The sequence below is a fragment of the Staurois parvus genome, unplaced genomic scaffold, assembly GCF_062004578.1.
Source record: "Staurois parvus isolate SC_StPar_1 unplaced genomic scaffold, SC_StPar_1.0 ptg003079l, whole genome shotgun sequence".
NCBI classification, from domain to species: Eukaryota; Metazoa; Chordata; class Amphibia; order Anura; family Ranidae; genus Staurois; species Staurois parvus.
The window spans coordinates 26,074-48,482 of NW_028320875.1; the positions used below are offsets into that span (position 1 = coordinate 26,074).

General features: G+C 53.2%; 2 protein-coding genes across 2 annotated transcripts in view; one reads left to right on the top strand and one right to left on the bottom strand.

Annotated features, from left to right (window-relative positions):
• CEP70 (centrosomal protein 70) overlaps positions 1–7,520 on the top strand; it is a gene marked incomplete at its 5' end in the record, with an annotated part of 33,460 nt that extends 25,940 nt beyond the window's left edge. The window contains 4 exons of the mRNA XM_089667181.1: positions 824–992; positions 2,634–2,748; positions 5,800–5,879; positions 7,401–7,520. Of these exons, the coding sequence (XP_089523307.1) occupies positions 824–992; positions 2,634–2,748; positions 5,800–5,879; positions 7,401–7,465 (429 nt within the window). The remainder of the gene's footprint in view (positions 1–823; positions 993–2,633; positions 2,749–5,799; positions 5,880–7,400) is intronic.
• A 3,874-nt stretch (positions 7,521–11,394) lies between these two features.
• ESYT3 (extended synaptotagmin 3) overlaps positions 11,395–22,409 on the bottom strand; it is a 47,313-nt gene continuing 36,298 nt past the window's right edge. The window contains exons 17-24 of the mRNA XM_089667182.1: positions 21,708–21,794; positions 20,723–20,872; positions 19,618–20,039; positions 19,425–19,514; positions 19,124–19,255; positions 16,559–16,664; positions 14,306–14,355; positions 11,395–11,722 (exon numbers count right to left, since the gene is read on the bottom strand). Of these exons, the coding sequence (XP_089523308.1) occupies positions 11,686–11,722; positions 14,306–14,355; positions 16,559–16,664; positions 19,124–19,255; positions 19,425–19,514; positions 19,618–20,039; positions 20,723–20,872; positions 21,708–21,794 (1,074 nt within the window). The 3' untranslated portion in view covers positions 11,395–11,685. The remainder of the gene's footprint in view (positions 11,723–14,305; positions 14,356–16,558; positions 16,665–19,123; positions 19,256–19,424; positions 19,515–19,617; positions 20,040–20,722; positions 20,873–21,707; positions 21,795–22,409) is intronic.

Below are 22,409 nucleotides of genomic sequence, written 5' to 3' on the forward strand. Positions count from 1 at the left end.
CCAGGTCTTCTCATCCAATATCAGCACCTGACCTCAGCTGCTTATTAATGAGATGGGAGGAGGGGGCAACTCCATATTAATGAGGTGGGAGGGAGACATTGTGACTAGGGCGGTGAGTGCCAAGTCTGGGGGATGGGAGGTGGATGGCACAGAAGCAGGAAGGTGCTGTGTCTGGGAAGGGGTGGATGGCAGAAGGTGGTGGTTGGGGGGAATGAAGTAAATAGGAGGAACTTGATGAATTTTGGTGGAATGAGGTAGGTGGCAGAAAGGTGCTTTCACCAGGATGAAGGAGAGGTGCCAAAGGGGGTGTGTGGTGGTTGGATAAGGGGCATAGAGACGTGGGTATGAAGGTGGTGTTGTGATTGGGGTGGGGGGATTGAGGATGGAAATCCGCACAGTGTATGGGGCAGGAGCCAGCAGCATGGCACGGATCGGTGGGATGTGAGAGACAACCGTATGGGATGGGTGGGTGAGGAGTTGGGGACTGTAGCTGCCAAAAAGGGGGTTGTGGAGCAGGGGACTGCACCCACCTTGAGATGGGGGGATCAGTGGGGTGCTGCAGCATTGAATGGGGGGTAAGGAGTGAAGGGGAGTGGCACAGGCTTAGAGGGGTGTGGATTGGGGCAAAGCAGCATAGGATTGGTGGTAAAGGGCAATGGCACTGAATAAGGGGGGTGTGATGCAGAGGGTGTGGGATGGGGGTCTTTTTGGCTAATTCTAAGACTACAACTCCCATCATGCCATGCTGTGTCCTCAGTAGATCAGGTCAATGTGGCCCCTTCGCTGGTTATTGCCATTTCTTATTTTCTATTTTCCTCCTCAGGATGGCGCCAGGATCTCCCCGTTCACACTGCAGGCTCTGGTCTCCCACTTCCAGAAACTGTTCGATGTTCCTTCATTGAACGGCGTCTATCCGCGGATGAATGAGGTGTACAGCAGACTGGGCGAGGTGAACAACGCCATGAAGAACCTGAGGAACATCCTGGCATTAGGTGACCCTCCCATCATTACAGCCCAGTATACCTTCCCCCCCATTCCCAGAATCCTCCACTGCAACCATATCTACACCCCAACATCGGGCCCCCTCATAGAACCTGAACTCCGTGTCAGGAATCTTTAAACCTCCCCTTCAGTCTTGCACAGGTGTATCGGCTCCTCCCCTCCAGTCGTACACAGGTGTATCGGCTCCTCCCCTCCAGTCGTGCACAGGTGTATCGGCTCCTCCCCTCCAGTCGTGCACAGGTGTATCGGCTCCTCCCCTCCAGTCGTGCACAGCTGTATTGGCTCCTCCCTTTCAGTTTTACACAGGTGTAACACCCCCCCCCCCCTTCAGTCTTGCACATGTGTTCCCGATCCTTCCCCTTCAGTTTTGCACAGGTGTACCGGCTCCTCCCCTTCAGTCTTGCACAGATGTACCGGCTCCTCCCATTCAGTTTTGCACCAGGTGTACCGGCTCCTCCCCTTCAGTCTTGCACAGATGTACCGGCTCCTCCCCTTCAGTTTTGCACATTTGTAATGGCTCCTCCCCTTCAGTCTTGCACAGGTGTACAGGCTCCTCCCCTTCAGTCTTGCACAGGTGTACCGGCTCCTCCCCTTCAGTCTTGCACAGGTGTACCGGCTCCTCCCCTCCAGTCTTGCCCAGGTGTACCGGCTCCTCCCCCTCAGTCTTGCACAGGTGTACCGGCTCCTCCCCCTCAGTCTTGCACAGGTGTACCGGCTCCTCCCCTTCAGTCTTGCACAGGTGTACCGGCTCCTCCCCTTCAGTCTTGCACAGGTGTATTGGCTCCTCCCCTCCAGTCTTGCACAGGTGTACCGGCTCCTCCCCTCCAGTCTTGCACCGGCTCCTCCCCTCCAGTCTTGCACAGGTGTACCGGCTCCTCCCCTTCAGTCTTGCACAAGTGTACCGGCTCCTCCCCTGGACTGGAATAGCTTCCTCTGATGTCACTGCACACTGGGAGCTCCTCACAATGTGCATTAGAAGCTGCATCCATTCAGAGAGAGCTCCGCCCCATTTCCTGGCATGAGGACGTCCAGCATCATCTAGACTTTCCCCCCCAGTCTGACTGTCCTGGCCACGCCCCTTTCATTAATTGGATTTCGATCCTCCAATCATGGAGGCTCAGCATCACATGGGGGCGTTACCTCGGGCAGTCTGCATGCAAATACTTATACTACAAAGAATTGCAGCGCTCCCATTCATGTCCTTCCTTCTCCAGAATATACTGGGAGTGTTTACTTCTGCCTGGGAACGCCCACTCCTCCAGACTGACACCGCCCATCAAGGCATATTGATACTTGCATAACTCCTCCCAAGTGTCCGCCCACTGTTTACATCAGGGCTGAGGACTCCTGAGAGGAGTCTGCAATGTTTTCAGGAAGCTATGTACAACACCCTACTGGCCCCTGCCACCAGCCATGATCCTCCTTTATTTCATAGAGATGCACAGAGACCCAGTGGTGACATCACTGGGCCTAAAATAAGGAATATAATGGAAACCGGTTATGACTGCCCATTGGTGGCAACTTCCATCCACAGTGATATTGTGGCGGATACTCTCATAGCACCCTACAAAGTCCCCTCCTACCGTCTGTGCCATTGTTCATCCTGTGTGCTTGTTGCGGTGTCTCCTCAGATGATTCAGCCAGTATTGGGACGGTGGTGAACGCAGTGTGGGGGATGTGCCGACATGCAGGCGGAGGACACAGCCAGAAACTACAGGATGTTCTCGGCCCTCTGGACATAGACAGGTACAGCAACCTCTGACCACTGAACCCTGCGGCCCCTAACCGAAGCCCGCGGGCGGGCGCAGCTCCCTAACCGAAGCCCACGGGCACCTCCCTAACCGCCACCTCCCTACCGAAGCCCACGGCCACCTCCCTAACCGAAGCCCACGGCCACCTCCCTAACCGAAGCCCGCGGGCGGGCGCAGCTCCCTAACCGAAGCCCACGGCCACGTGCACCTCCCTAACCGAAGCGCGCGGGCACCTCCCTAACCGAAGCGCGCGGGCACCTCCCTAACCGAAGCGCGCGGGCACCTCCCTAACCGAAGCGCGCGGGCACGCGCAGCTCCCTAACCGAAGCCCGCGGGCACGCGCAGCTCCCTAACCGAAGCCCGCGGCCACGCGCAGCTCCCTAACCGAAGCCCGCGGGCACGCGCAGCTCCCTAACCGAAGCACGCGGGCACGCGCAGCTCCCTAACCGAAGCACGCGGGCACGCGCAGCTCCCTAACCGAAGCACGCGGGCACGCGCAGCTCCCTAACCGAAGCACGCGGGCACGCGCAGCTCCCTAACCGAAGCACGCGGGCACGCGCAGCTCCCTAACCGAAGCACGCGGGCACGCGCAGCTCCCTAACCGAAGCACGCGGGCACGCGCAGCTCCCTAACCGAAGCACGCGGACGGGCGCAGCTCCCTAACCGAAGCCCGCGGGCGGGCGCAGCTCCCTAACCGAAGCCCACGGGCACCTCCCTAACCGAAGCCCACGGCCACCTCCCTAACCGAAGCCCACGGGCACCTCCCTAACCGAAGCCCACGGCCACCTCCCTAACCGAAGCCCGCGGGCGGGCGCAGCTCCCTAACCGAAGCCCACGGCCACGTGCACCTCCCTAACCGAAGCGCGCGGGCACCTCCCTAACCGAAGCGCGCGGGCACCTCCCTAACCGAAGCGCGCGGGCACCTCCCTAACCGAAGCGCGCGGGCACGCGCAGCTCCCTAACCGAAGCCCGCGGGCACGCGCAGCTCCCTAACCGAAGCCCGCGGCCACGCGCAGCTCCCTAACCGAAGCCCGCGGGCACGCGCAGCTCCCTAACCGAAGCACGCGGGCACGCGCAGCTCCCTAACCGAAGCACGCGGGCACGCGCAGCTCCCTAACCGAAGCACGCGGGCACGCGCAGCTCCCTAACCGAAGCACGCGGGCACGCGCAGCTCCCTAACCGAAGCACGCGGGCACGCGCAGCTCCCTAACCGAAGCACGCGGGCACGCGCAGCTCCCTAACCGAAGCACGCGGGCACGCGCAGCTCCCTAACCGAAGCACGCGGGCACGCGCAGCTCCCTAACCGAAGCACGCGGGCACGCGCAGCTCCCTAACCGAAGCACGCGGGCACGCGCAGCTCCCTAACCGAAGCACGCGGGCACCTCCATAACCGAAGGCCACGCGCAGCTCCCTGACTGAAGCCCGCGGCCACGCGCAGCTCCCTAACCGAAGCCCGCGGCCACGCGCAGCTCCCTAACCGAAGCCCGCGGGCACGCGCAGCTCTCTAACCGAAGCCCGCGGGCACCTCCATAACCGAAGCCCGCAGGCACGCGCAGCTCCCTTACCGAAGCCTGCAGACGGGCGCAGCTCCCTAACCGAAGCCCGCGGGCACGCGCAGCTCCCTAACCGAAGCCCGCGGGCGCAGCTCCCTAACCGAAGCCCACGGCCACCTCCATAACCGAAGCCCGCGGGCGGGCGCAGCTCCCTAACCGAAGCCCGCGGGCGGGCGCAGCTCCCTAACCGAAGCCCGCGGGCGGGCGCAGCTCCCTAACCGAAGCCCGCGGGCGGGCGCAGCTCCCTAACCGAAGCCCGCGGACGGGCGCAGCTCCCTAACCGAAGCCCGCGGACGGGCGCAGCTCCCTAACCGAAGCCCGCGGACGGGCGCAGCTCCCTAACCGAAGCCCGCGGACGGGCGCAGCTCCCTAACCGAAGCCCGCGGACGGGCGCAGCTCCCTAACCGAAGCCCGCGGACGGGCGCAGCTCCCTAACCGAAGCCCGCGGACGGGCGCAGCTCCCTAACCGAAGCCCGCGGGCACGCGCAGCTCCCTAACCGAAGCCCGCGGGCACGCGCAGCTCCCTAACCGAAGCCCGCGGGCACGCGCAGCTCCCTAACCGAAGCCCGCGGGCACGCGCAGCTCCCTAACCGAAGCCCGCGGGCACGCGCAGCTCCCTAACCGAAGCCCGCGGGCACCTCCCTAACCGGGGCACGCGCAGCTCCCTAACCGAAGCACGCGGCCACGCGCAGCTCCCTAACCGAAGCACGCGGCCACGCGCAGCTCCCTAACCGAAGCCCGCGGGCACCTCCCTAACCGAAGCACGCGGGCACGCGCAGCTCCCTAACCGGGGCACGCGCAGCTCCCTAACCGAAGCACGCGGGCACCTCCATAACCGAAGGCCGCGGCCACGCGCAGCTCCCTAACCGAAGCCCGCGGCCACGCGCAGCTCCCTAACCGAAGCCCGCGGCCACGCGCAGCTCTCTAACCGAAGCCCGCGGGCACCTCCATAACCAAAGCCCGCAGGCACGCGCAGCTCCCTTACCGAAGCCCGCGGACGGGCGCAGCTCCCTAACCGAAGCCCGCGGGCACGCGCAGCTCCCTAACCGAAGCCCGCGGGCACGCGCAGCTCCCTAACCGGGGCACGCGCAGCTCCCTAACCGAAGCCCGCGGGCACGCGCAGCTCCCTAACCGAAGCCCGCGGGCACGCGCAGCTCCCTAACCGAAGCCCGCGGGCACGCGCAGCTCCCTAACCGAAGCCCGCGGGCGGGCGCAGCTCCCTAACCGAAGCCCGCGGGCGGGCGCAGCTCCCTAACCGAAGCCCGCGGACGGGCGCAGCTCCCTAACCGAAGCCCGCGGGCGGGCGCAGCTCCCTAACCGAAGCCCGCGGCCACGCGGAGCTCCCCATCAGAAGGCCACGCGCAGCTCCCTAGCTCTACCCTTTCCCCAGACTGCCTGGTGCACTGTGATGTGACTGTTCATGCCATTGTCTTCTCTCCCCACACTCCCGGCTGGGCCTGAATTCTCCTGAACTCCGTCTCCTCCTCTTGCAGCATCATCAATAAGATCCAGGAACACGAGGAATTCTTCCCGGCCTTCGAGGGTCTGGTGAAGGGGCTGCTGGATATATTAGGTGAGTTGCTGTAGTCAGGTCCCCCTAAAGGGAGTCACAGAGCTCAGGGATTCTCAGCAACCAATCAGATTCCATCGGTGGTTTTGTAACCATCCAAACTGATTGGTTGTGTTCCTGCGTTCTGCACATCCTCATCGCTGTTCATCATGTCTGACTGAATGGAAGACCTCCGTGTGTCTGGGGCTCGACTCTCCCATGGGCAGGTAAAGCCGTCAGGAAATTCTCTCATGGATCTAGAGCTGGAGCCCCGGTGATGGGGGGGGGGGGGGAGAATCTGGGGTGACTGGTCGGTAAGATGAGAGGTCTTCCAGGTGATGGGAATCTATGGTGAGAGGGTACTTACTATACCTCCCTGAGGTGACAGGAATCTATGGGGAGGGGTCCCTCAGGTCAAGGGTCCCTAGCATGAGAGGTCCCTCAAGGGTCGGGTCCCTAGCATGAGAGGTCCCTCGGGATGGGAATCTATGGTGAGAGGTCTCTCGGGTGATGGGAATCTATGGTGAGAGGTCTCTCGGGTGATGGGAATCTATGGTGAGAGGTCTCTCGGGTAATGGGAATCTATGGTGAGAGACCCCTCGGGTGATGGGAATCTATGGTGAGAGACCCCTCGGGTGATGGGAATCGATGGTGAGAGACCCCTCGGGTGATGGGAATCGATGGTGAGAGACCCCTCGGGTGATGGGAATTTAGGGTGAGAGACCCCAGGGGTGATAGGTGATGGGAATTTAGGGTGAGAGACCCCGGGGGTGATGGGAATCTATGGGGAGAGGTTCCTCAGATGACGGGTCCCTATGGGGAGAGGTTCCTCAGATGACGGGTCCCTATGGGGAGAGACCCTGGGGGTGATGGGAATCTATGGTGAGATGCCCCTCAGACGATAGACTCCTCAGGTGATGGGTCCCTATGGGGAGAGGTTCCTCAGATGACGGGTCCCTATGGGGAGAGACCCTGGGGGTGATGGGAATCTATGGTGAGATGCCCCTCAGACGATAGGCTCCTCAGGTGATGGGTCCCTATGGGCAGAGGTTCCTCAGATGATGGGTCCCTATGGGGAGAGGTTCCTCAGCCAATAGGTTCCTCCTTGCTGGCACTTCAGTCTGTGTGAACTTTCTGGCCCCGTCCCAGCAAATCATGTACAACTATGAACAGAATATGGAGTTGTGGACATATAGAAGAGAACCAAAAACAACTTTCTGATGTACCAGTAAATATGAGTCTCCACGTCGGGGTCACAACATGCAAAGATTCCGATTAGGTCACATGTGGACTCGACGCGTTTCAGATACCCATCTTCAGGAGCCCACGTGACAGAATCCGTACGCTGGAGCCGACTCCTAGTCTGTCATCCAGTAATATCAGCCAGCAGGTGGACTGGAATTCATAGCATGTGTACGTTGCCCATAGAGGTGCACATGAGCACGCCAAGGTGAAGCCACGGCCTGGCGGGTGGGAAATTCATTGGATTGACATCCCCTCCCCCATATATTATTCCTTCATTGTCACACTTGTATTGTCCTGCAGAAATCCATCATCTGGAGGAGATTCTGCCCGAGGTGCTCAGACTGAAGGCGCTGGAATCGCGGTGACAACCCTCATCCATTCTATTTATTTTTTATACTTTAATAAACTTTTGTACAGTCACTGTGTGTGTGTCCGGGTGTTCTCTTCTGTACAGTCACTGTGCGTGTGGACGGGTGTTCTCTTCTGTACAGTCACTGTGCGTGTGGACGGGTGTTCTCTTCTGTACAGTCACTGTGCGTGTGGACGGGTGTTCTCTTCTGTACAGTCACTGTGCGTGTGGACGGGTGTTCTCTTCTGTACAGTCACTGTGCGTGTGTGACGGGGTGTTCTCTTCTGTACAGTCACTGTGCGTGTGTGACAGGGTGTTCTCTTCTGTACAGTCACTGTGCGTGTGTTCTCTTCTGTACAGTCACTGTGCATGTGTGACGGGGTGTTCTCTTCTGTACAGTCACTGTGCGTGTGGACGGGTGTTCTCTTCTGTACAGTCACTGTGCGTGTGTTCTCTTCTGTACAGTCACTGTGCGTGTGGACGGGCGTTCTCTTCTGTACAGTCACTGTGCGTGTGTTCTCTTCTGTACAGTCACTGTGCGTGTGGCCGGGTGTTCTCTTCTGTACAGTCACTGGACGGGTGTTCTCTTCTGTACAGTCACTGTGTGTGTGGACGGGTGTTCTCTTCTGTACAGCCACTGTCCGGGTGTTCTCTTCTGTACAGTCACTGTGCGTGTGTTCTCTTCTGTACAGTCACGGGGTGTGTGCGTGTGGCCGGGGGTTCTTTTCTTTACAGGCACGATTCATGGGGCCGGGTGTTCTCTTCTGTACAGTCACTGTGCGTGTGGAGACAGGCGTTCTCTTCTGTACAGTCACGGTGTGTATGGCTGGGTGTCTCTTTACAGCAGATGGGAAAAATCCAGGTACATTCCCACAATGCTGTGCTTAGGGCCAGAGCAGCCAATAGCCAGGCCCAAGCACCATCACATGGTTGGGGGGTGGTGCTTATCAGAATTAAACCACCCCCCCTAGCAGGGTGCAGTAACTATAGGTACCACATGGGTACAATTGGGAGGGGTGACAGGTTTTTTTTTTTTTTTTTCTAACTGCAGGTTCACTTTATAATTGAATTTGTTACATGGTGAATGGACCAACACACCCCAACAGGGTGTCTGACACCCCCCCCCCTCCTTTTTTGTGGACCTTATGGGGGGGGGGATTTACTAAAGGCCAATAGACAGCCCTCTGCAGGTGCTCCAGAGCTCAGTACACGAGGTGAAGCTTCATTTTGCAAAGAATACCCAATCACATGCAAGGAAAATAATAAAGAAACAAGCATTCTTTCTTGCACAGGATTGGATGATGGAAGTCGGCAACTTTTCAATTACTAATTACTGAGCTCTGGAGCGCCCCCCCCCCCCCCGTGCCTTGTGCGTCTACAGTACATTGGGGCACCAATCACAATGACTGACCACAAGGCTCTGTGATGTCTAAAGTTTTACTACAAATGTGAATGAGCCCCGAGATGGCATCAGGCGAGAGTCAGTCAGTGCTGAATGGAGGAATGCCTCCCGAGGAGCGATTGTGTTCTGCTGGCGGGGGATCCTACTCTGCCGGCAGAACACAGTGATTAGTGTTGCCAGTTAAAGGGCTCCATGCACACTGGGGGCAGAAAAAAAATGTTCACATTGTACAAGAATTTCTGGTAATTTACATTTTATAAGAGTTTTTTCCCCCCAAAACATCTCATTTTACAAATAAAAAATGCTCCTAAATCCCGCATTTGGCGCTAAGGCTTCTCTCCGCCGGGTGTCCTGGAGGTCTGGTTTTCATTTGTCCGTTTACAGAAGAAAGAACGGACCCCCATGGATTTCTATGGATTTGCGGATGTAAACGGATGAACATCTTTTTACATCTGTTACCACTTCCCGTCCGACCGTTGTATATAAACGGCCTCCCCGCCCCGTTTGTACACTCTCCCTGGGAGCACTCAGCGCAGCAATCCGGTGCCCGCTGTGTCCTCCGGAAACAGTGGAAAACCGATCGTCAAACAGGACCTCTGTGCGAGGTCCCGATCATGTGATCACTGATTGGCCAATCATTGATCACATGTAGAGTAGTAAGCAAGATGTCACTTCTGACATCATTGCTTACTACGTGTGAAATCTGTGAATGATCACAGCGATCACATGGTACAGGGCCATTCACAACAGACTTGTACCATGTGACAAGCTGTGACCAATCACAGCTCACACAGTAGTTCTCAATGGCTGCAGGAATGCAGCCAGAGAGAAGGAGAAATGATTGCTTTTACAGCCTTTATGTAAAAGCAATCAGTGTAAAAAAAAAAATCATCACCCCCCACAAGTACTACACATGGTCTATGGTGACAGTATGTAAAAAAAAAAAAAAAAAAAAAGTTTAAAAATTATAATTTTTGGTTAAACTAATTTGGGTTATTTTTTTTGTTACTAAAAAGATAACGGAATAAATTTTGGCCAAGATTTATGATGAAAGATAAGAAAAACACTTTTTTTTCAAACATTTTGGACTTTTTCATTTACATAGCAAAAAAACTAAAAATCCCAGCAGTGAATAAATACCACCAAAATAAAGTTTTATCTGTCTCAAAAAAATGCTAAAAACATTCATATGGGTACAGTGTTGCATGACCGCGCAATTGTCATTCAAAGTGTGATAGCGCTGAAAGCTGAAAATTGGCCTGGATTGGAAAGGGGGGGGGGGGGGAGCGTCCAGACTGGAAGGGGAGGGGGGGAAGCGTCCAGACTGGAAGGGGGGGGGGCGTCCAGACTGGAAAGGGTTAATGTCTGCATCTGTTTTTTTTTGAATGGAGGGAAACCCTATTTTTCTTCCGCAAAAATAAACTGAAAATGGACGAAAAACGGATGTCAACCAATGAAAAGATCTAAATGGATGTAAATCAATGGAAACTCATCCACTTTTTCTTTGAAAAACGTGACTAAACTGAAAAAAACACAAAAAAAAAAACAAACAACCTGAACGCCGTGTGAAAGGACCCCAAGTGTTTTTTTTTCTACCCAAAAACAGGATTCTGAAGGGTTTGTTAGCGCCCCAATGTGCATGGGGGGGCACAGAGAATAATAGCCGTTTCTACAGGATGAAGGAAAAACCACCAGTAAAAGCATCCGTGGCCGGTGTGTATGACCCCCAATTGTTTGATGTACAGCCAGCTTGTCGTGTTTTTCTCAAGAAAAAAAAAAAATCGAACTGTAAAACCATGGTAACCATAAAAAGGATAAAAATTTAGCTGGTCCATCTGAATCGGCCAAATTTCGATGGATGCGTGGCGGGCTGAACTCCACCTTCCACACCCGTATGTAGGATGTCACATGGTGATACCACGTGGGGGTTCTCCTCCTCTGTGGTCAGTTTTGAAATCAGCGTGGCTCCGCCCACACAGCCACGTCTTTCATTTGCTCACAGGGATTCTGGGAATGAAAAAAACTACAACTGCGGCAGATGGATTGTATTTCTCAGTGGAGTCGGTAATCTCCATCACAGTCCATTGACCCTTCCAGACCTCCAACTCAAAGGCCTCCCTACAGCTGGAGGAACGGTCTGCAGGAGCCCTCCATGGTACCCGCTGATCATGGGGAGGGGGGGTGGGTCTTCAGGTGTCTGTGGACCCGGACCTTAGGATTGGATCTTTGGATGAGGCAGCCACCTTGGAGCTGAACCAGATCCACACCCATCATTACTGGTTTACCTCCTTCAAGGAGAACTCCCCCATCTTCCATATCCACTAGAACCATCCCTCGTTCCTATTGGTCCAGGGCTACCGCATAGCTACAGTTAAGGGGCTCAGCGACTACCTTTGGGCTGGTGTTGTCAGCCCAGTACGAAGGTTATGAGGGTCACCAGGTCATTCATTGATAACAGATGTGGATGGGAATGTCATGTGAAAACCATTCTTCATTTTTGCCCGGAGTGACCCTTTAAATGAAAGCAGAGCGGACACAGCTGATCATTGAAAATCATTTTATTAATCGGAAGATCGCTGATTCATTGAAGCATTCTGTAAATAAATAAATGGATTTCTGGAATGAGGTGGAAGGAGGAGATCGGACATTGTGGGTGGAGCTCTGCACTCAGAATATTTATATATAATACAATTTACATCAGAAAATAAATACAGCCACGCCCCCCTCGGGTTCCGGCGATATACGAGGATAAAATACATCTTCAGCTCTGTAATTACAAATATACATATTTACATCGGGGGGGGGGGGAGTCTATTCCAGGGTCCAGACGTCTGTCAGGAGGTGGGGTGTCCGCTCCCTGTCAGCTCAAACCTGCAAGAAGAAAGATTCGTCAGTGATGGCCGACCTACCACAAGGAGGTCCTCAATTCCTCAGCATCTGATAGGTGGACTGCTCTGCTCATAGCAGCCAATGGGACTCTTTCTACAACACGACAAACAAAACCGATCTTCCTTCAGTCGGGGCGAGGGGGCCGAGAGACGGGCAGTCGGGGCGAGGGGGCCGAGAGACGGGCAGTCGGGGCGAGGGGGGCCGAGAGACGGGCAGTCGGGGCCGAGAGGTGGACAGGTGGAGTCATTGATCAACAATGGGATTCTAATAGGAAGATTTTTGCTGGACTATGGGTCAGACGTCATCCAGTGTGACCTACTATCTAGAGTTCCATCTCCACCTATCTCAAACTCCTCCTCCTCCACCTATCTAGAGCTTCTCCTCCTGCACCTATCTAGATAGGTAGAGGAGGAGCTGGAACGCTTGAGTTCCAGCTCCTCCTCCACCTAGCTAGAGCTCCTTCTCCTCTACTACCACCCATCTAGAGCTCCTTCTCCTCTACTACCACCCATCTAGAGCTCCTTCTCCTCTACTACCACCCATCTAGAGCTCCTCCTCCTCCACCACCAATCTAGAGCTCCTGCTCCTCCTCCTCCACCACCAATCTAGAGCTCCTCCTCCTCCACCACCAATCTAGAGCTCCTCCTCCTCCACCACCAATCTAGAGCTCCTGCTCCTCCTCCACCACCAATCTAGAGCTCCTGCTCCTCCTCCTCCACCACCAATCTAGAGCTCCTGCTCCTCCTCCTCCACCACCAATCTAGAGCTCCTCCTCCTCCACCACCAATCTAGAGCTCCTGCTCCTGCTCCTCCTCCTCCACCACCAATCTAGAGCTCCTCCTCCTCCACCACCAATCTAGAGCTCCTCCTCCACCACCAATCTAGAGCTCCTGCTCCTCCTCCTCCACCACCAAGCTAGAGCTCCTGCTCCTCCTCCTCCACCACCAAGCTAGAGCTCCTGCTCCTCCTCCTCCACCACCAAGCTAGAGCTCCTGCTCCTCCTCCTCCACCACCAAGCTAGAGCTCCTGCTCCTCCACCACCAAGCTAGAGCTCCTGCTCCTCCTCCTCCACCACCAATCTAGAGCTCCTGCTCCTCCTCCACCACCAATCTAGAGCTCCTGCCCCTCCTCCACCACCAATCTAGAGCTCCTGCTCCTCCGCCTCCACCACCAATCTAGAGCTCCTGCTCCTCCGCCTCCACCACCAATCTAGAGCTCCTGTTCCTCCTCCACCAATCTAGAGCTCCTGTTCCTCCTCCACCAATCTAGAGCTCCTGTTCCTCCTCCACCAATCTAGAGCTCCTGTTCCTCCTCCACCAATCTAGAGCTCCTGTTCCTCCTCCACCAATCTAGAGCTCCTGTTCCTCCTCCACCAATCTAGAGCTCCTGTTCCTCCTCCACCAATCTAGAGCTCCTGTTCCTCCTCCACCAATCTAGAGCTCTTGTTCCTCCTCCACCAATCTAGAGCTCCTGTTCCTCCTTCACCAATCTAGAGCTCCTGTTCCTCCTCCACCAATCTAGAGCTCCTGTTCCTCCTCCACCAATCTAGAGCTCCTGTTCCTCCTCCACCAATCTAGAGCTCCTGTTCCTCCTCCACCAATCTAGAGCTCCTGCTCCTCCTCCACCAATCTAGAGCTCCTGCTCCTCCACCACCAATCTAGAGCTCCTGCTCCTCCACCACCAATCTAGAGCTCCTGCTCCTCCTCCTCCACCACCTATCTAGAGCTCCTTTACCTTCTCCTCCACCAATCTAGAGCTCCTTCACCTCCTCATCCACCACCTAGCTAGAGCTCCTTCACCACCTACCTAGAATTCCAGCTCCATCTCCTTCTTCTCCACCTCCAACTATCTAGAGTTCCTCCTCCTCCACCACCTATCTAGAGCTCCAACCCCTCCTATATAATACCATATATAGAATTAAAGTGAACCTGTCATACACGATCAAACAATCTGATGAATATACTGCATATCTGACTTACGCCTGGAGGAAGAGAGATTTAACCTTCACATACGGAAAGGCTTCTTCACAGTAAGAGCTGTGGAAATGTGGAATAGACTCCCTCAAGAAGTATTTCTGGCCAGCTCAGTAGCTTTTTTTTTTTCTTTTTTTAAACAAAGTTGGATGTATTTCTAAATGCACAGAATATACCCGGATACTGATATTTACAGGTAATAACAGCAGCACGGGGACATGATCCAGGGGACAGCCAACTGCCTCCTGAGGGATCAGGAAGGACATTTTTTCCCCAGTGGAGAGGATTGGATGATGCTTTATTGGGGTTTCTTTGCCTTCCTCTGGATCATCATCATGCAGGTATAGGATTGTGTATATTGAGGTTTCCTGTTCATTAGGTGTTTCCTGTTGGTTGACCCAGATGGAATTTTAGGCTTTTAGGATTGTGACTTATGTAATGTGTCATATGACCCCTTCATAAAACAAGGCGGGGGGGGGGGGGGGGGTCACACTATACGGACCTTTGACTTCCAAAACACAGATCACGCATGTGACCAAATATATATATATATACATATACACACACATATATACACACGGATACAACTTACCAGTCGGTGATCCCCTGATCCACATCCACCTGGGACAGATCCACCAATACCTGCAAGAGAAGAGGAGACATGGTCACAGTGGGGGTCCAATCTCTGCACTTCCCCTTGTCAGAGCCCCGGTGCCCAACCCTTGGCCTCTCTACTTATTCTGTGGCCCCCGGGCCCCTGCTGTGAGTGGTGAAGTATTGATCTGTAAGAGGGTTGTAGTGTCAGTGATCTCTAACAGTCTCATCACACGACCTCAGTCTCTGACTGTGTCCAATCACGCCGGTATTATGTCTGCAGTCTCTGACTGTGTCCAATCACGCCGGTATTATGTCTGCAGTCTCCGACTGTGTCCAGTCACGCCGGTATTATGTCTGCAGTCTCGGACTGTGTCCAATCACGCCGGTATTATGTCTGCAGTCTCCGACTGTCTCCAATCACGCCGGTATTATGTCTGCAGTCTCGGACTGTGTCCAATCACGCCGGTATTATGTCTGCAGTCTCCGACTGTCTCCAATCACGCCGGTATTATGTCTGCAGTCTCGGACTGTGTCCAATCACGCCGGTATTATGTCTGCAGTCTCCGACTGTCTCCAATCACGCCGGTATTATGTCTGCAGTCTCCGACTGTGTCCAATCACGCCGGTATTATGTCTGCAGTCTCTGACTGTCTCCTGTCACATTTGAAGAAGAGGAGTTCTGTAGGCCACCCGGAATACATATTTCTGTTTTGGTGGATGCCGGAGATTTAAGCTCCCCAATGATATCTTTTGTCTCTTGAGCACTCACTGTTGATACACTATATGGCCAAATGTCTGTGGACTTCCCACCATCACACCTGTATGAGCTTGCTGGATTCCAAATATGGTGTTGTCTGCTGCCCCCCCCCCCCCCCGGCCGTTAATATGGAGTTACCCCCTTTGTATCTAACAACCTCCTCTGTTCTCGGAAAGGCTTTCCAAAGGATTTTGGGTGTCTGTGGGAATTTGTGCCCATTGTTATCCAACATTGTACCAATGTTGGATGAGAAGACCTGGCTCACATGTTGGGCACCAAAAAAAAAAAACAAACTAGATCACAACATTCCAATTCATCCCGAAGGTGTTCTATAGGGTTGACTTCAGGGCTCTGTACAGGACACTTGAGCTCCTCCACCCATCATTCCTGTATGAGCTTCTTGGACTTCCTATTCCAAAACCATGGCCATTAATATGATGTAGCCCACAACTCCTATCCCCGTTAATATAGACTTCAACCCTCCAAATCTAGATTTTAGATTTCCAATTAGGAAGGGTTGAGTTTGAGGTCAGGGATCTGTACAGGACACTGGAGTTCCTCCACACCAAACTGGTCATCCATGTCTTTATGGAGATGGCTTTTTACACAGGGGACAGTCATGGTGGAACAGAAAAGGGTCTTCACCAAACTGTTACCACAAAGTTGGGAGAGCACAATTGTCTACAATGTCTTTGTATGATGGATTATTATCGGGACCCTTCGTTGGAAACACTTATTCTTCATCATTTGGAGGGATGTCTGCATCCTTTGGATCATATAGTGTATCTGTTAAGAGTGAGATGACCCTATTACCAATTATTATTGGTAGGGTTCTTCAATCAAGAACCTCCAAGCCCAGGACTGATGTTGGATGAGAAGACCTGGCTCAGCATCAGATTTCCAAATCATCCCAAAGGTGCTCAGTAGGGTTGAGGTCAGGGCTCTGTAAAGAACACTCAGGTTCCTCCATGACCTCAACCCTACTGAACACCTTTGGGATGAGAAAACCACATCCAAAAGATGGCTGGTAGGATTAAGTTTAGGTACTGATGTTGGATGAGAAGACTTTATATCAAAGGTCTTCCAAACGTAGGGCTGAGGTCGGGGCTCTGTGCAGGACACTGGAGTTCCTCCACACCAAGCTGGTCATCCATGTCTTTATGAAGCTGGCTTTGTACACGGGACAGTCATGGGAAAACAGAAAAGTATCTTCACCAAACTGGAGACACTTTAACTCCATCATTTGCAGGGAGGGGGTTCACATATGTATGGCCATATAGTGTACATCCCCCTGTAGCCCATCATGGGATACCTTGCTTTGGCTCAGTCATCAAGGAAGCCTTTATGTAACATACAATGTAGAGTGATGTGTTGTCATCCGTCCCATTCACCAGGTCATGTGACCTGCAGCCGTCACACACACTCCAGATGTACATCCCTCCCTGCACCAACAGCCTGAAACCCTCCCTTCCCATTGGATCCGGGTCTTACCTTTCCCATCTCTTTCCTCTCTTGAGACCCGAACTGTCTGTTGTTCTTCACAGCGACGTCCAGCATCCGCTTCCTCGCATCTTCCAGAGTAACCAGAAACTCGAACCTGCCAGACACAAAGGACAGAGTGACCCTTTAACTTCTATACTCCCAGGCTGGGTGTGAGCATCTCATCCTCCATGTTTTCTCCTTCTAAAGGGCACCAAGCCTGGAGAGTGGCCTTGCAGCATTATCTACAGAAATGGAGGCGGAGCCATGACCAGTTTTCCGCACTTTTACTTCTCTCTCATCCCGCTGAACAAACATCTGATATGAGAAATCGTTTGTATCAGGAGGTCGGAATGGCGGTTTGTGGGAATACGAACGCGGTTCATCAAAGCATCACAGATTCCTCAGACAGACGGTAGAGAATGCGTGGACGTTATTTTGTGGTTCAAGAACTCAAACTACTAATAACCTGGAGAAGATAGATTATTGGGGTTTCTGTGTATTGAATGGGTACCCCAAAAAGTGTCTGACATTGAATGAGATAAACGGGACGTCTGGGAAGATCTGGAACCTGTAGATACAAGGTGGCATCAAAACGTTTGGAGACTAGATTTGTAACATGCCAACAGAGGGCAGCACAAGGCTGCACACACATCGCACGTCACATGGAGCACCTTCATAAGTCGGTGAGCCAGAAGACATGGTCCTGTGTACATCGGGAGCTGCGTAACTGGTGCTATTCTGACCACGTGTGTCACCACGTCTGCCATTTCATCACGGACAGTAAGAATAAAAGAGCAAACGTGAAACCGGCCAACCCTGCCACAGACACGTTTGATTCGGCAAGTTTACGGCGGAGCTGCACTGAGTCGTTCGAGGTGTTGTGAGCGGGACGCGTGCTTCAAAAGCAGAAGAACATCGCTGGAAGATGGCGAGAGATCAGGAAGACCTTCAACAAGCTCAACCCCTGAAAACATCAAAATTAATCGGCAACTTGCATGATGATCTTCAGACAACAATCCACAACATGGCTGCCATTGTCGGTGCGTCATACGGAACAGTCCAAGCAATCCTCACGTGTGAGGTGGACATGCGCCATGTTGCTGCCAAGGTTGTCCCCCGGCTGCAATGATCTCACTTCCATACCCACCCTACTCACCAGATTTGGCTCCTGAGGACTTTACCCTCTTCCCGAAGGTGAAGATCCAGCTCAAAGGTCAACATTGAAGATTCAGCTCAAAGGTCAACATTGAAGATCCAGCGCAAATATCAGGAGGTGCTTGGCACGCTTCCTAAAGACGACTTCCAGGACACATTCCAGACGTGGCGGAACGCCGGGAGCGCTGTACTGATGTGCAAGGGGACTAGTCTGAAGGTGACAGTGTGTGAACGCAGATAAATAAAGTTCTTTCTTGTAAACAGAGCGAGTCTCCAAATGCTTTGACACCGCCTTGAATGCTACAGAGCTAGTAGAGGTTACCCAACTTCAACCGGACTTGTCCTACAATGTAGAGGCTACCCAACTTCAACTGGACTTGTCCTACAATCTAGAGGCTACCCAACTTCAACCAGACTTGTCCTACAATGCAGAGGTTACCCAACTTCAACCGGACTTGTCCTACAATGTAGAGGTTACCCAACGTCACCCGGACTTGTCCTACAATGTAGAGGTTACCCAACGTCAACCGGACTTGTCCTACAATCTAGAGGTTACCTAACATCAACTGGACTTGTCCTACAATCTAGAGGTTACCCAACGTCAACCGGACTTGTCCTACAATCTAGAGGTTACCCAACGTCAACCGGACTTGTCCTACAATGTAGAGGTTACCCAACTTCAACCGGACTTGTCCTACAATGCAGAGGTTACCCAACTTCAACCGGACTTGTCCTACAATGCAGAGGTTACCCAACTTCAGCCGGACTTGTCCTACAATCTACAGTGGGGATGGAAAGTTTGGGCACCCCAGCTAAAAATTTTTTTGTTTTCTGTTATTTTGAAAGTGTAAATGATGGAAATAAAATCTAACTTTTGTTGACATAATATAAGAATGTCTAATCTGTAATTTGATGCCTTTTGGAGATTTTTCCATCTTTCCTTGGCTTCTTTATGCACATTAATACACATGTTTAGCTGGGGTGCCCAAACTTTCCATCCCCACTGTAGAGGTTACCCAACGTCAGCCGGACTTGTCCTACAATCTAGAGGTTACCCAACGTCAACCATACTTGTCCTATAATGCAGAGGTTACCCTACTTCAACCAGACTTGTCCTACAATCTAGAGGTTACCTAACATCAACTGGACTTGTCCTACAATCTAGAGGTTACCCAACGTCAACCGGACTTGTCCTACAATCTAGAGGTTACCCAACGTCAACCGGACTTGTCCTACAATGTAGAGGTTACCCAACTTCAACCGGACTTGTCCTACAATGCAGAGGTTACCCAACTTCAACCGGACTTGTCCTACAATGTAGAGGTTACCCAACTTCAACCGGACTTGTCCTACAATGTAGAGGTTACCCAACTTCAACCGGACTTGTTTGATAATGGCAATTAATCAGTAAACTCTCACCTCTCGTTGTATATGGGATGGAGGGTCTTCCTTTTCACGGAGGTCTTTTTGCGGCTGGCCCACCTCCTGTCCGGCAGAAGATAAATTCGGACGTAGGGATCTGCGCCGTGATTGGAGCACTGGATCAGGTTCCTTGGCGAGAAAAAAAACAAAACGCATAAAAAAAAAAATTAAAAATCGGAGGAGGAGGCATTTCCTCAGTCTCCCCGCTGGGGGAGGGGAGACTGAGGAAATGTCATCTCCTCCTTCTACAAAGTTACAATGTACAGTCTGATCCCTGGGGGAGGGGTCAATGACCTACCTGCAGCCATTGACAGACACGATGAGGCAGCGCCGTAATGAGGCGTATCGTATGGAGATGTTGATCTCACCAAGCAGCAATCCGGTACCACTGAAACACAACAGAGACAATAGTGGGGTCAGTGGACATGTTGGGGGTCCCTGGGGCCCCATCCCTCTGATGATATAGCAGGATCGGTCTGGGCACTACCCACCTGTAGTCCTCATTTGATTCGAAGACGGAGGAGGCCACGGAGTTGAGGGACAGGAGGCTGGGCGCAATCCTCTTCAGGTGTCTCAGTTTGGGGGTTTGGGGGACGGAGGGGCCCGTGCCGTTTCCAGCGCTCTGGTTGGCTTGCTGGGTCTGCTCGGGGGCGGTCTGATATACGCGATGGGCACTGTTGACACTACTTGTCCTCTGGACCAACTTGTGCTTCTGCGGGGCCACCTTTTGCTGCTGCGGGGCCACCGTGTTCTGCGGAATGCAGTGGACCTGATTCTGGGGGGCGTTGGACGTGCTCTGGGGCTTCCCGTGGGGTTTGTCTGGATTGGCCCGCCTGATGGAGACCGGGCCGTGTTTCAGGGAATTGATCCCCGCGTAGACGCTGTCGGGGTCCGGGTCCTCTATGTGCAGAATCTGCAAACAGGAGAAAAATCGTCCAGAAATGTTCCCCATCCCCCGACACACACACCTTGCATGGACTAGTCCCACCCAGCCATAGCAGATCATTTATCATGTGCATTTCCTATGATCGCCGGCTCCATCTACTGGCCAAGATGTGGTATTCTCCCAACTGGGGCATGTCAGGAAAATACCTCATCATGGCCACTAGATGGCGCTAATAATCATAGGAAACACAACAAATGACAGATTCCGGGGATTCTTTGTGCGATTTCGGAGATATTCACACTTTTTATAGATGGACCCCCCCCCCCCGGGGATGTAGTTTTCATTAAATATGTTAAGCAGCAATGGAACTCCATGTCTGGAGGGAGAGCTGGCTAAGGGGGAGATTTTTTTCTCACTTCCTGTAGGGTCCCCAAGACAGGAAGTGAAGGCAAGTCTCCAAAATTGGGCATGGCACAAAACAAACTGGTGGAGGGGAGGGAGGGGGCGGGGTCTAACCCTTCCTTACTCCACCCAAAAGGCAGAAAATTCAGTTTCAGGTACAAGTAGACTTTAAACATTGTTAGGTGAACCAACTGTACAAACAGACCCCAACATTCTGTACAAGTTATAGATCAATCTCTGCCGTGGCCCCCTGGGCAGTCCGGGCCCCTCACAGACAAGGAGCAGAGAATCCCCCCTCACAGACTCACCCTCAGCACAACCTTCATCTTGATGAAACTGTTGGGGCCGGAGTTGGAGAGCGGAAACCTCTGATCTGCAGTGAGACCGTCCATCTCGAGGACACGATGGAGAGGAAAGTCCAACATCCCCAGAGCACACTGCCGGTTATTGTCCTTCACCTGAGACACAGACACCGCAATCAGCACCCCGTCTGCATGGCCCCCCTAGACTGGATAATCCTCATACAGAGACCAATGTGACTGCGGGGGAGGGGACATTAAAGTGTAAGCTCCTCTGGTACAGAGACCAATGTGACTGTGGGGGAGGGGACATTAGAGCGTAAGCTCCTCTGGTACACAGACCGATGTGACTGCGGGGGAGGGGACATTAGAGCGTAAGCTCCTCTGTACAGAGACTGATGTGACTGGGGGGAGGGGACATTAGAGCGTAAGCTCCTCTGTACAGAGACTGATGTGACTGGGGGGAGGGGACATTAGAGCGTAAGCTCCTCTGTACAGAGACCAATGTGACTGTGGGGGAGGGGACATTAGAGCGTAAGCTCCTCTGGTACAGAGACTGATGTGACTGTGGGGGAGGGGGCATTAGAGCGTAAGCTCCTCTGGTACAGAGACTGATGTGACTGTGGGGGAGGGGGCATTAGAGCGTAAGCTCCTCTGGTACAGAGACTGATGTGACTGTGGGGGAGGGGACATTAGAGTGTAAGCTCCTCTGGTACAGAGACTGATGTGACTGTGGGGGAGGGGACATTAGAGCGTAAGCTCCTCTGGTACAGAGACTGATGTGACTGCGGGGGAGGGGACATTAGAGCGTAAGCTCCTCTGGTACAGAGACTGATGTGACTGTGGGGGAGGGGACATTAGAGTGTAAGCTCCTCTGTACAGAGACTCATGTGACTGTGGGGGAGGGGACATTAGAGTGTAAGCTCCTCTGTACAGAGACTCATGTGACTGTGGGGGAGGGGACATTAGAGTGTAAGCTCCTTTGGTGGGTTACCTCCAGGTGAAGATGCTGCATGTGGACGTCCTGGATGAAGAAAACGAAGGCTTGCTCCCACACCGGGTCCTTCGTGGAGGAACACGTCTGCAGAAAGATGCAATACGATTGAATGACATTGAAGGTAAAGTCACATGACTGCCATTGGTTAGGGGGATGGGGGGGGACGCGGTGAGGATAATATGGTGGCCCCCTGGCTGGGTTTCTTTGGTTCCTCTGGATCATTGTTGTTTGTATTGTGAACATCACTATGTGTGTAATCGGGGCGATCGATCCTGCAGGCGATTATACGCGGGACAGATCTGTATTTGGTTTTTTATTGGAATATTTTCCTAAAATTCCATTTTGGCTTCACTTTGATGGTTTGTTTTCCGATCTGAACACAGATTTGTCCCCTCCGGGGGTCATCCACACCGGAATGAGATTAGTGTTCCCTCCATAAAGACCGCCGAGAGAGATCCAACGTCCGGACAGTCAGCTCTGCGGGTGACGCAGGATCCCTGGAACAGGTATAATTCCAATGGGTGACTGGAGCCGGGGGATGGGAATGTATCTGCACTGGACAGGTTCACGTGTACGGACCGGACCACCAAAGAGGCGACCGAGCGCCACACGCAACACGCCAACAAATATGCATTTCATTTACAAAAATGTAAATTCCATAAGTGTAGTTCATACATGTTGTTAGGGCTTGATGAAGGG